The sequence below is a fragment of the Asparagus officinalis genome, chromosome 6 (assembly GCF_001876935.1).
Source record: "Asparagus officinalis chromosome 6, Aspof.V1, whole genome shotgun sequence".
NCBI classification, from domain to species: domain Eukaryota; kingdom Viridiplantae; phylum Streptophyta; class Magnoliopsida; order Asparagales; family Asparagaceae; genus Asparagus; species Asparagus officinalis.
This window is the reverse complement of record NC_033799.1, coordinates 34,927,559-34,942,542: the sequence shown is the minus strand read 5'-3', so window position 1 is coordinate 34,942,542 and position 14,984 is coordinate 34,927,559. Positions and strand designations below refer to the sequence as shown.

Below are 14,984 nucleotides of genomic sequence, written 5' to 3'. Positions count from 1 at the left end.
ACTCTCTTCACAACGCGTTGACTGGTGTTGACTTGGGGCTACGCTTTGATCGGCGTTAACCCTTAGGTTTCATATTAATCAGCGTTGACTCTCTTCACGACGCGTTGACCCGAGGACCAGTTTATACTCGTATACTCATGGGAGTTTCGGGAATCAGTTTAACCTCACGTACCCATTAGAGGTTGCAGGGTTATCCTTAAGAATATTATGCGTAATATTCTCGAGGAACTTCTCGTCAAGAGTGGGACACAGTTTAGACTTGTATATCCATTGGAGTATACGTGGGTCCCGAATATCCCTAAAGTGAACAAAACTGCTGCGAAGCCACCCGGAAATATAAAATTGGGTCCAGAATATCCTAAAAGTAGGCAAAAATGCCGCTAAGCCACCCAGGGATATGAAATTGGGTCTCAAATATTCCGAAAGTAGGCGAAAGTAGGTGAGAATACGATGAAAATGACCAACCGAATCATGCCCGACCCGTGCGAACACGGGTCATGTGGATCCGACCCGCGTGATTGCGGGTCAGATCTATCTTACCCACGCGTACGTAGGTCAGATTTGATCCGACCCGCATGCTCGTGGGTCGGGCGGTGATCTGACCCGCATAAGAGCGGGTCGGGGGTTTGTTTGGGGGGAAAATCCGTTCCCTTGCTCTTTCTTTTCTTCTATTCTTCTTCTTCCTTCTTCATTTCCAGTCTTCTTTCATCAACTTCAGAGAAGAAAACGAACTCCTCCCAACCGAACTTCTTTCCCCAAGCTTGGCTTTCCTTTATACTTCTTCTCCTTCAAGAGTTCTCCTCCTTGAAGAGTTCTTCCCCTTCCTCAATTTCAACCGAATCCAAGAGCTAGGGTTTCGGTTAGCAATATTTGGGTTTCGATGGCTTGGTGTGGTTCTCTCCTTCGAGCTCGTGTGTTGATTAAGGATCGAACTTGTATATGACTGAACCCCTTAACTTTTATTTGAGTGTAGCCGAGACTCTGCTTGACTTTGAACTTATGTGTATGTCATGTTCCCTTCGCTCGGTTGTTATTCTTGGATTTGGGGGAAGCCCTTTGTTGAATTTTTGGTTGCTTTGGATGCTCAACCTCGGTTGAGTATGTAATAATGACTTAGACCATCTTCAACGCGACGCCAATTTGCCGCAAACCGCTATTTTGCAGCTGCTCCGGAGCTCCAACGCAGCGCCATTCTTCGCTGCATTTTAGCGGGGATGAACAGCGCGACGCTATATTTGTCGTTGCACTGTTCATCCCCCCATTACTGTTTCCTTTTTTTTCAATTTTTGGTTTTTACCTCATACTTTTATGTATTCACAAATTGACCCCAATTGTTTTATTAAATGTTTAAAACAACCACAATAATATTTAAATTTTATACTTTTACCACAATTGTATAATTTAGACAAAATAAATTATTTTTTATGGCTAAAAATAATGCTAAAATTTAAAAGACGTTATTATTAATTATAATATTAAAATCTAGAAATTATAAGTAAAGTCCCATGAATTATAAAGAGCAATCATAATACATAATTCAAATATAAATTACATATCTGAAATACATAACATATAAAAACTGACACACATAGTATAAAACTTCATTAAAATAAAACATAAAATACAAACTAAACATGGAACATTTCCTGAGATGGACAAGCAACTCTCAATACTCTGGTAGATCGGGGCCAGAGTGTCCAATATCATTAAAATAATTGCCAAAATTAGAAGCAGACCCTTGTTCTTGTTGATTTCTTTTTTGTATTATTTTAATCTGTTGAGCTCGAACGTACTCCCGCACGTTTGGATCAGCAATGGAATTCAAATCTTTCATTATAATTTTCCATTCATCTCTATCTTTTTTCATAGCTATCTTTTCTCGTTCGATATCAAATGCTACCTGCCTATCCAAGCTCGCCTTGTCTAACCTATCTATAAGTCGGTTGTTGGAGGTCTCGATGGATTCCACTACGCTTGACTCATGATCATCATTTTTTCTTTTTAATTTGGCTTTTTTTACCCCAATAGGTCGTTCAGATGGAGTAAACGATGACAGCCCATGAGATGTTGATATAGGAGATTCCGGAGTGAGATTATCTGATTGTGACGAGTCGAAGTTCACACTTTGGGCTTGTCTTCAACCAACTTGTCTTGCTGTGGGGACATCATCTTTAAATTTTTCGAAATTTTTAACCATATTCCAGACATGATCAAATTTGAAACCTTTTTTGTACTTTGGTTCTTGCATAAATAACATCTTTGCTCGAACTAACTGCAAATTGTAATGAACATCAAGTTATGTTTTTCAACAATAATAAGAAATTTCAAACGATAATTAATAGAATACTTACAATATCTTCATCTGAAGCACCACTTGAATTCAGATTCTCTACTTGTCTCAAGCACGCATTCAATTTCCTTACGTCATTACTTATGATTTCCATTCGAGAACGAATTGATCGGCTCGTACGCACATCAGAATTTTGGTCTCGAAGTTCATTGTATTTGTCCTCCACACGAGACCAAAATGCATCTCGAGACTAGTTTCTACCGATAATAGGGTCTTGAGAAATATCCAAGAATACTTGACAAAGGAGCACATCTTCAGTAATAGTGTATCCAGATGATCGAACAGACATTTTTTTTTTGTAAAAAGCGGTTGGTTTGGAGATTAGAAATACTTTGAAGAAATACTTCGAATTGGGTGGCTTGAAGTAGAAACCGTGAATGTTATTTATAGCCAATCCAAATTTGTTTTTTTTGTTTGAATTTGAATTTGTCAGTGGTCAACATTTGAAATTGAATCGTTATGGACAAACTGATCAGCTTTACACATTGTCCAACGTTGTCGATGTGAATCATTTTTTGAAAACTGATCAGCTTTACACATTGTCCAATGTATACACAGCTCAGATTTCCTTAAATTGTGTAAAAGCTTTGTACGAGTGGGGATCATTTTTTGAAAACTGATCAGCTTTACACATTGTCCAACGTATACACAGCTCAGCTTTCCTTGAATTGTGTAAAAGCTTTTTACGAGTGGGAATCATTTTTTGAAAACTGATCAGCTTTACATATAGTCCAACGTATACACAGCTCAGCTTTCTTTGAATTGTGTGAAAGCGTTGTACGAGTGAGAATCATTTTTTGAAAACTGATCAGCTTTACACATTGTCCAATGTATACACAGCTCAGCTTTCCTTGAATTGTGTAAAAGCTTTGTACGAGTGGGAATCATTTTTTGAAAACTGATCAGCTTTACACATTGTCCAACGTATACACAGCTCAACTTTCCTTGAATTGTGTGAAAGTTTTGTACGAGTGGGAATCATTTTTTGAAAACTGATCAGCTTTACACATTGTCCAACGTATATACAGCTCAGCTTTCCTTGAATTGTGTGAAAGCTTTGTACGAGTGGGAATCATTTTTTGAAAACTGATCAGCTTTACACATTAACTGATCAGCTTTACACATTGTCCAACGTATACACAGCTCAGCTTTCTTTGAATTGTGTGAAAGCTCTGTACGAGTGGGAATCATTTTTTTGAAAACTGGTCAGCTTTACACATTGTTCAAGTATACACAGCTCAACAAAGTTTTATAAATAACATACTAGATTAGGTACATCCACACAATTATTCGTTGTTGTGTTAAAATTATTATTTTCTATTTCTGCATACCTCAATCATTCTTTTCTTACTCCAAAAATGAATTTCGATGTTGGAGGTCCATCATATTTATCATCATCTTCATCTTCGGATGATGATAATTTTCTTACCAATATCATTGTAGAGATTGATGAAACCGAAGAAGTAATTTGTGAGTACATCAACAACAACATGATCATCGCTAACAATTTACGTCAACAAAACTACCAACCGATCCATGGTGGCTCGATTCCTGGTCATGCAGTGATCAACCGCGATCGAGAAAATGCGCATCAGAATTTGGTCATAGATTACTTTGCCGATAATCCACGTTTTGGAGAAGATATGTTTCGTCGTCGATATCGGATGTCAAGAAGTTTGTTCATTCGTATTGTTGATGCAGTGAAAGATCATGACCATTACTTCCAACAACGAAGTGATGGACTTGGTAGAATGAGATTATCACCGTTACAAAAAGTAACAACTGTTTTTCGCATGTTGGCATACGGTCTACTAGCTAATGCTACGGACGAATACGTTAAAATAGGTGAGTCAACAGCAATTGAAAGTATGAAAAGATTTTGTCGTGCTATGGTGGAGATATTCGCAGAGCGGTATCTACGAACACCTAACGCTAACGATATTGTTAGGCTACTTTATATTGGTAAAAAACATGGTTTTCCAGGAATGTTAGGAAGTCTTGATTGTATGCATAGGAAATGGAAAAATTGTCCAACAGCATGGTCTTGGCAATACACAGGACGTAGTGGGTCACCAACTATTATCCTTGAAGCTGTGGCAGATTATGATCTTTGGATATAGCACGCATATTTTGGTATGCCAGGCACCAATAATGATATCAATGTGCTGGAGTCATCTAATCTTTTCTCTAACCTAGCTCAAGGTATTGCTCCTCCCGCTCACTATGTTATTCAAGGAAAAGAGTATAATATGGGTTATTATTTAGCTGATGGTATATATCCGAAATGGGCTACTATTGTACAAACAATCCAACAGCCACAAGGTAGGAAGAAAAAATATTTTGCCATGAAACAGGAAGCATGTAGAAAAGATGTAGAACGTGCGTTCGGAGTTCTCCAATCACGATTTGCAATTGTGGCAGGATCAGCACGTTTTTGAAAAAAACATGTATTACATGACATAATGACTGCATGCATTATTATGCACAATATGATAATCGAGGATGAACGTGATCTTTATGCACCAATTCAAGAAGTGAGGGAAGCACCAACACCAGAAGTTGATATGGTAGCAGATGAAACTACAAGATTTACTCAATTTATTGCACGTTACAGAAAAATCAAGGATAAAGATGCCCATATTGCGCTTCGTAATGCATTGATAGATCATCTATGGGAGGAATACACTAATTCAGATAGTTAAGTGCATACTAAATTTGTAATTTTTATATTGTTGTTAATGTTTAATTATTTTCTTGTATTTTATTTTCTGTTGTGTTCTTGAATGTAATATTTTGGTAATATCAATAATAAAAATATAATATTTTAGCAATCAAGTTATTTTAATTAATAAAATAATATTTTATTGTTTTATTAGTTTAATTTTTTAAATAATAAATCATTTTGTTTGGAAAATATGTGAAAAAATAAAATTTGATATGTGGGGTTAATTGTTGAAATAGTTAAAAATATAGGGAATAAATAATAATAATATAAAAGTAGATAAAAAGAAAGATACTGAGAATATTCCTTTTTGGTGTAAAAAATGGTGCAGTGGGTTGAAGATGAATTACTGTTAGATGTTACTTTTGCACCATTTTGGTGCAAAATTTACACCATTTTGGTGCAATGGGTTGGAGATGCCCTTAGGCTTAGTTTTGCTTGATAACAGAATTCATGGCCTTGATTTTGTATGCATGTGCGTGAACTGAGACTTGGTTGAGATTTGGCATATTGGTCTTGAGTTTTTTATTTGCGCACGAGTATCGATTTCACATGAGGACCATGTTCTTTTGTTTGACTCTGGTTCTGTGCATAAACTAAAGCACAGTTATATAGGACTTGAACTGTGCTTCTGAAATGTTTGGTGGTTTGAACTTTTGGTCTTGAATAAGCATAAATTCTCAATTCAATTCAAGGGCGACATTGAGACCTTAATCTTTTGGATTAGATATGGCCAAGAAATGAGCTTGTTGCCTTAGCTTCATGTGTTTATTCTCCTAGCCCCAATTTGAATTGGAAATACTTTATAGGTTTAATTGGATTTTTTTAATCGGAAAATTCCATTTCATAGAATTCCAGTTAAAGATTCACAGCTTACCTTTTTAATATTATACTTCTCAATTCTCTGAATAATTGAATTGTTGGTCCCCATTGCAATTAGCTATGTCGACCAGGAGATCTCGTATCCCAAGGAGTCGATCGGCCACCCAGTCTCCTAAGAGAGAGCCTCTCTCTTTCGCTGGTAAACTTCTATAATTTCCCACTTGTGAATTCAGTATTTATCATATCATATTGCATATTGCATCCCCGCCCTGTCCTCCTTGGTGAGGCAATTATGAAGAGCTAATATCCTCCTTTGTGGGGTGGATGCTTCTATATTACGTCCTCGCTATGTTCTCCTTGGTGGGGCATTTGGGAAGAGCTAATATCCTCCTTTGTGGGGGTTGATGCTTATCAGATACGTTTTGCTTGGTCAAATCGCGTCTTAAGGCAATATGGGATGATTTTTGCCGTATTACGTTTCGTAAGATAGGGTACATTATCGCCCTATTCGTGCAATAATGTACATTATCTTGTGTATTTGTGATACAGTTAAAATCGTCTCGCCAATTACAAGGTAATGACTCTATCTCACGGATTGGTGAAAAGAGTTCAACACCCTGTGTCACCTTAATATTTTCTTCATAATTACGTTTAATAAATACGCATTATTCGTTTCAGTTGAATACCCTGCAACGATGTTTTCTCAATTCGAGATAGATGACCATAGGAGTAGATATTACACTGCTGTTGATAACCCGTCGTCGATTCCGCCCACTTCTCAGTTCTCCTGGGACATCCCCGATGAGCTCTCTAAGTTAGTACGGGAGGGGGATCATCGTATCACGCGCCAGTTAATTACAAACACGCCATTCACTGAAGATATGGATACTACTCATCTTTTAAGAAAGACACATTACATGTTCGGCGATTCCGTGACGGATCCAACCGTCATAACCCTACGGAGATGAACGATGGTTACACATTGATGGTACGACTTGCTTATACCTTCCTCCGTTCCCTCGTCATCATTCGTTAACAGAATTGTGGGGGCAAGTGGTGACGCGATAGATGCCGTGGACTCAGACAGAAGAGCACATCAACATTCCTTGCGAATATGTTACCAGCCATTCACTTCCGAGTTCTAGTGGTAGAAAACACATCACAAGATTACACCCCGGCGTGATGGGATTGGAGGAGCCGCCTAAAGGGGAGCTACCTATAGTGGCTCGCACAGTGAAGAATCACCTCGCTGAGCTAGGGCGAGAGCTACCTATCGAAAATTACAGGTGTCATGGCTGATCTCATTCTTCAGACAAATTATGGTGGGGCCGGATGACAGGTTATGTCCTCCACCGGTGGGGTGCTGAATTGAAGTCGATAAGATTATATGAAGCTATTCGTGCCACCCAATACGGATTATCGATAAATGCTCTCCACTTTACGAAATTGATAGAGCTGTACAATCCAGATGCCAACACTTTTCTTACCCGAAACGAAGAATTGGGACTACCCTTCCATGAGATGCACAAAGTCTCTAGACTGCAAATGAGAGATATGTCGTATCAGGAATATTTTCCCTCCTACTGGGAGGTACATCAATTGAAAATCTACAAGCTTGCTCGATACGACACGTTATGGGAACTCACGTATCATTATCAAATTGCTTTAGCCGGAACTAAACCAATTGCGAGGAAGAAATCTCCTCAAATAAGCTTGAAGCAATTCTCATGTTACCCGTTCAAGAATTTGGAGAAATCCGGCGAATCTGTTTGTGGACTGAAACTGCTGATTCCTTCAGAGATCAGCAAGTTGGTTGAGAAATGCAATGCCCGATCTTACACCATTGCGAGTGCCCAAGGTAGATTTTGTGTAGGGACTTAGTTCAAGACATTCTTATTGCAAGCGGAGAAATCCATCCACCCCAAGACTTTGTTGACTGGTTATATCGCGCTTTGGTTGAAGAAGTGTGTGGTGCCGTATCAGACCTCAGATGCTTTACCAATAGAGGTGTTATTTCCCGCTGTCTAGCTTGCCTATGGAAGGAGCTTATCTCTTTTGCCAGCAATGGTTACCGACATCCATCGTGGTCTTCGTTAAGTTGTCACAGTTTTTACTCAAACTAAGGAGACCCCATCCGAGAAGATCCCCATGGCGAAGGCAAAGATCCCTTATACCTATCTGATGGGGTGGCTAGTTCTCCATCGCCCTGATCTGATGTCGCCTCCTACTAATACAGATCTATCGACTCCTTTGCTACAATTACTCGAGGAGTGTATATGGAAAGCTCGGGACCTCTCGGAAGTTAGGAAGAGTTTGTATATGCACAAGGGTTAGGTGATCAATCCATGCCTCCCTTGATTTGCCAGCAAATATGGTAGGATGCTTACCGACATAGAAGCGTCCAAAACCGATCGGACTTCTCTCGATGTTGGCTGCTTCAGGTGGCTTATGAACATAAGGCTAGGCCATCTCATTTTCTGAGTGAAGGAGTACTGCTATTTAGAGCCTTATTTGCCGTGCCGGTTCTACCGTCAATTTGGATATGACCAGTTATATGTTGGGAACCCGAACCAATGGTTTCATACTCACGGTAGACTAGTGGACGGTGTTCGTGCTTGGCTGTGGAATGTGACGGGCTGTACCGGTGCCAAGTTCAATTTTCTGAATACTGACCGCCACTTAGAGCTCACATATTTGTGTTGCAAATGGATTATGGAAGCTAACGAGCCCGTTCCCCTAAGACCAATTAAAGACTTGATGGCTGAAGTTGCATCACGTATTGCTAATAGGATGGTTCGAGAAAATCTGCAAGAATAAAGGAAACACGACAGTAAGCTTGTTGGTCCCTCAGGCAAAGGTAAGCAAAAAGTAGAGAAAGTAGAAGAGGGATCATTCGCTTCCGACGAGGAGACTTCTGAAGAGGATCAAGTCACTGGTGATGGTGCTATAGAGGTCAACAACGACTTCGAGGAACATGCAGCAGGTTTGTCTGAGTCTATTTATAAAGAGCTATGGGATCTATCGATTGCTAATCGAGCTCGTCGACTTAAAGCTCGAAAGAAGTGGAGAATTTCGCCAACTTATAATAGAATGATGGTTGAACTTTCAGATGTAGGTTCCGAGGAGGAAGAGGAGAGAAGTAGCCTTATCACTCGTGCTCGATCTCGGGCCACAACTCAAGCAGGATCGCAAATTGAGTCGCGTGCCACATCAACACAGGACAGACCTGTGGATCTTAAAGAGGTGCGACCTACAAAATGATTGAAGTTGACCATCAAGCGACACGCTAAACCTCAGGCTTCTCAAACGGAGGTGGCCGGCGATGCACCCCTTGGTCGGGAAGGTAATGTTCCAACTCTTGTCCTCTCCTCAATCTTTTCATCTACCAAGCTTTAGACTCAGCAAATTTTTATATTCTAGGGGGTCATAAAGAAGACGTCATGATATACAACCCTCCTTCTCCCGACTTAGACTTTTTTGGAGGATCCAGCTTCGTGCCACAAACAGATGAGGCTATAGCTGAGGATCTGGCAGGTGTTGATGCAAGTGCAGCCATTGATACCGGCGAGAGTGTTGTTGTAGAACCTGGTTTACCTACAATAGTCACTAGCCCAGGTACATCTAACCTCGATAATACACCTTTCAAATAGTAATTTAGGAAATTGACTGATTTAGAATTCATGCCTCCGTTAATTGTTTCTATGCTTCTGGCTCTTTTAGAAAAACTACAAGAGGCTATTGCTGATGTCGGAATGGCAGATTCTCCCGTTACTACTGGAGGTAACTTTGGTTCTCATTCATCATCAATTTCCAACTTCTCATCTCATGTCTTAACACTGGACTTTTCTGTAGACATTCTGGTGGAAGGTTTAAATGACGAAGAAGTCTCTCACGACACAGTTAACACACCTTTATTTGATCCTATACAAGATCCTTCAGTATCTGGCAACCTAGATACTTTCGTCTAGGTTGCTCCAAATTCCTTCTAGGTTAGTTCACCCAGACAGAATTCTGTCTAGTTAGGTCCGTTTATTTTAAATCTATCTAGATTGGATCAAACTAGACGGAATTTCGTCTAAATTGATTAACCTAGATGGTAGTTAACCTAGACGAAAGTAAGAAATCTGTCTAGATTGGCAACCTAGACGAATTTCCATCTAGGTTGGAATAAATCAACCTAGACGGAAATCCTTCTAGGTTACCAACCTAGACGGATGTCCGTCTAAGTTGATTATAACAACCTAGACGGAATTTCGTCCAGGTTGATTTAGCCTAGATGAAATTCTGTCTAGGTTGATATTTTTTCAGCAAAAAAATTTATTTACAATTTGTATTTCCCTATACAATTACATTAATATATGAATACATCCAATAAATATTATACACATGAATACATCCAACCATCCAAATATAATCAAAATTCATAACAATTCCATTCAAAACCAAACATAATCAAATCCAACATAATGCACAAATCCAACCATCCAATCCAAAATATAAATCAACCAATTCTGTCTAATATATACATCCAATAATATATATACTAACAATGTACAAGAATAAGATAGGATACACGGTATGAATAAATGTAGTGTTATAACAAATAAAACTATTTATTGCATTAAAAATAAAAAAACCTTAGCTATCGTCGTCATCAACAGTATCTCTATCCCGGTTACGAGAACGGGTGCTGCTCCCTCCAATATCTCCAATCTGAATATTCAATTGAATAATCATTATGTGGTGTTTGATAACATATTAAATAAAATAAATTTATAAATATAAGAAAAAATAAGGTACTTGAGCGCTGCTCTGTCTAGCACCGGAATTATCGCCAATCGAGCTTATGATCCGTATGATACCACCATACGCGCTATAAGAAATCGCACCGCCTAAATATTGTATAACATACCCCATGAGATCGTCCATCGAGTTCGTCTTCAGCGCAACTCTAGTCATCTCATTAATCACCTGAATATGCAACTCCGGGTCAATCTTGTCAATCAAATACGTAGAGATACGTGTGACAAATGACATAGCCTGGAAACTGCTTGGGGCTGCTCTTATTGATGTAGATGGCGTGAAGGATGCTGTGGATGATCTCATGCTTATGCTGGGTGAAGCTCCAACACCATGCAGATGATATCTTCCTCTCCTATTATTAGGAAGAAATAAATATTAAATTTTGCTCTCGAATTCAATAATGTTAAACAAATATAAATAGGAACGTATTATTCAAATTGATTTGATTTTTTACCATCCATACCTATTATGACCCATCAGGTACTGTGTGAGAGTGATGTTCTCCTCTACAGAAAGCATGTGAGGGTCTGGCTCGGTTTGTTCCTCCTCCTGTGAAATGTACACAGATACAACCTCATTGGATGCAGCCTCAAATCCCACCTAAAGCACAAATATATAATTAATTCAAGGTAAAGACCATATTATTTGTGTTCTCGTTTCCTCGTAATATTAACAATGAAATAAAGTTAATAATACTACTCAAGATATGTATAAGTCTCACCACCAACTCGAGATTTGCATTGATCTTATCCCGATTCTTCTCATCACCCTTATATCTATCATGGAAAGTATCATACGCCGCTTTTACCCTCAAGTATATCGGCATTAATGGTTTTTCCTGTCATATTATAAATTATGAGATTTCATAATCATACTAAGCATTAAGATCATTTAAAGCTTTAAATGACATATACTATATCCTGACAATAAATATCCTCCAGATTGGCATAGGAGTGTGAGCCCAAGTGGTGGTTATTCAGCTTCTTTCTTCTATTTATGACCCCTTTGTGGGTTTATTCTTGAAAAAAATATTTTAGTAAATATGCAATGAAATAATATCTTAAAATTATAAAGTAATTTTCATGAAACTAACCTTGATGGCATCATTGTCCTAATATATGAGGAGAGCTGTGAAATGAATCTCGTCAACTCAGTCATTGAGGTTTAAAAATTCTGTCAGTCCTCCTCATACCTATCATAGGTTTCATGTTTGATCTCATGCCTCCATTGTTTGAAGACTGCTTCAACCTTGACATTAAACACATAATTCCAAGCCCCCTCAAAGTCCTCAAGGCAGAAGCAGTCGCTTCAACCTTGACATTAAACACATAATTCCAAGCCCCCTCAAAGTCCTCAAGGCAGAAGCAGTCATGTAGATTTACATACACATTTAGTAAGCCTCAAGGCAGAAGCAGTCATGTAGATTTACATACACATTTAGTAAGGATAATTTAATATCAATTACTAACTATTAATAAATAAAAAGCTAAAGCAATATGCGGTTACCATAAGCTCAGTCCAAATTGCCTCGTATGCGGTCCATGGTAGTTCTCGGAAATGAAAATAAGGGTTGATAATGTTCGTTCTACGCATGAGAACCCCAATATATGCATTCAATCGAGTCAACCAAGGACCAATGATCAAATTAGAACTATTCCACCGAATTATCGCCCTCATTCCTCTTGGCGGTTGTCTAGATTTAGGCTTACGTCCGCCACGTCTGTTCTCTATGCAATCTGGCTTAGCACCTATAATAATAACATGATAATATATCATATAATATATAAATGTAAAAAATAAAATTATTTATACAATTTACCATTCGCTATCTCTCTTTCTTTTGCTGTGAGTGCAACAGCTTTCCTAGTCTCCAACATAGGAAGCATTTTCTCTAACTTTCTCACAGCACGTAGGTGGTACTTCCTTGAGTCATATATAGACTTATGAGAGTCCGGAGGTAAGGGTAAACTAAGATAGTCATGTGTCTTCGGCCGCAAGTCAGTATGAAATGTATAGGATGGATATGTCGAGGTCCAAGAAGCACCTATATAAGAAAGGAGAATCATTAATTTGAATTTTTAATTGACCATTATCAATTATTAAATATTAAATACCTGCGTCGGGGATGGTTCTGATGCTGCATCAGAGGGGCTGGGTGATGAATAACCCGCATCTGCAACAAATGAACACTATGACCTAGATAACTAATAATTTATAAAATATATTAAATATTAATTAATTTTTATATCTGCATTCGAAGATGGTAGTGTATCATCAGCATCAATACTTGGGGTGATATTCCGTGATCGATCTTCCTTCGGGCCAAAGAGCCTCCTCGCCCTCCTTAATTATCTGCAAATTCAATTATAAACATAGTTAAGAAAAAATTACATAAATGCTCATGAGATATGTTATTATAAAATACATTATTGTTTTTATTATGATATGCTAAAAATCAGTAATACAGTGTAACATATATAGTTCATACCTACATCCAGCGCCACATTCTGTGTGTAAGAGAATTCTTGCCAAACGTCATAGTTCATACCTACATCCAGCGCCACATTCTGTGTGTAAGAGAATTCTTGCCAAACGTCATCAGATGACCCAATTGGTTCACTATAATTATCTTCACTTTCTTCAATATTTTTTTATTGTTATTAGGAGGAACAACAGATCTTGGCTCCTTGTACAAAATTACCCAATCAGACATGACATTCGGATCTTTCACAAAGAAGCACTGATTAGCTTGTTCTGTGAAAATGAATTTCTCATCCGTATATACTTCTTGGTGGAGATTGACTAGTGTAAATCCATATGATTCTTTTGATTTTTTTGCAGGACAACACCGAACCTTGAACATCATGTAACTACATTGTTTTGGTTTACTAAACCCATAAATTACCTCAACAATATCTTCTAATTGACCATAATATAGTATGTCAATTAGAATTAGGTTCTGATCTCTTATACTTAAAAAACATTCTTGAGCAAACAAACCCATGACCCCACTGTTCTGAGTTACCCTCCTATCATCGGTCTCTAGCATTAGAAACTTATATCCATTGACCAAATGCTCATTATAACGTCTCACTTCGTGATAAGGGCGTTGTGCATGAATAATAATTTTATCTGGTAACGTAGTACCATCAAGAAGTGATTTTTTTAACCTAAACCAAACAATTTGAGAATATTTTGGTGATGTTATATTATGAATGTTTAATAATTAATTGTTAAATACTTGCATCAATTCTTAACCAATCAGAATATTCTTTATTATGTCTTTTCTAAATATTATGCGTTGCATTCCTACCGGTTGTTTTATTTTTAAGCTTCTCCAAATGTCACCTATATAAACAATATATATGTTTGTATTGGTAAACTATATGTAAAATGAATATTTCTCATTTATATTACTGAGCTACCTTCGATAATCTGTGAACATATCAAGGTTTTCCAACACATATGCATGAATTTGATCTAAGAGAGATCTCAGATATTTTTCACTTTTCCTCTCCTTATCAGGTTCTTGGGATGTGGTTTTCTTCTTACGCATATAACGTGATGCAACACAAAGCATTCGTTAGCCATGTAACCTTCAGCTATTGAGCCCTCGGGACAAGTTCGATTGCGAACATTGTATTTCATAGAGCACAAGTATCTTAGAATCATAAGAAGAGTTAATTATTAGCATGGTAATTTTAAAACACATATACAATTAATGAAAGTAACAAAAATCATAAATTACCTTTCAATCGGATACATCTAACGATAAGTAACAGGACCGACGATTCTAGCCTCTCTTGCAAGATGTTGGGTAAGATGGACCATAATTTAAAAAATGAAGGAGAGAATATTACTTTCATATTGCATAGAGTAACTTGGACCTCGACTTCAAGTTTTTTAAAATCATCTACATTTATGATTTTAGAGCATAATTTTCTGAAGAATCCACAATACTCAACAATAATCTTTGACGCATCTTTCTCCATATTATTACGGATTGCAACAGGGAGCAATTAATGGAGAAGAATATGATAATCATGGGTCTTCAGACCTAAGAGGTTTCTCTCTTACACCTAGACATTATTTGAAATGTTAGCAGAGTAACCATCCGGCGACTTTACCGATTTGAGAATTTCACAAAATCGTTGCATCTGCTTATTTGATATTGTAACACGAGACGGAGGTAACTTTAATTTTTTAAGGCCAACATATTGAGCTTGCAAATCATTTCGGATATCCAAAGAAGTCATACCTTGACGTGCATGTAGGTCATCCATCCAC

At 37.8% G+C, this 14,984-nt stretch overlaps 1 protein-coding gene across 1 annotated transcript; it reads left to right on the top strand.

Moving 5' to 3' along the window:
- LOC109846051 lies at positions 3,709 to 4,788 on the top strand. The gene is made up of 2 exons (XM_020415274.1): positions 3,709 to 4,354; positions 4,493 to 4,788. The coding sequence occupies exons 1-2, from the start codon at positions 3,709 to 3,711 to the stop codon at positions 4,786 to 4,788; spliced, it is 942 nt and encodes a 313-aa protein (XP_020270863.1).

Excerpts from the sequence above, each read along its gene's own strand:
- LOC109846051 (XM_020415274.1), top strand. The coding sequence starts at position 3,709 with ATGAATTTCGATGTTGGAGGTCCATCATATTTATCATCATCTTCATCT. Across the intron at positions 4,355-4,492 it reads AATGTTAGGAAGTCTTGATT|GCACCAATAATGATATCAAT; the intron begins GTATGCATAGGA and ends TTGGTATGCCAG.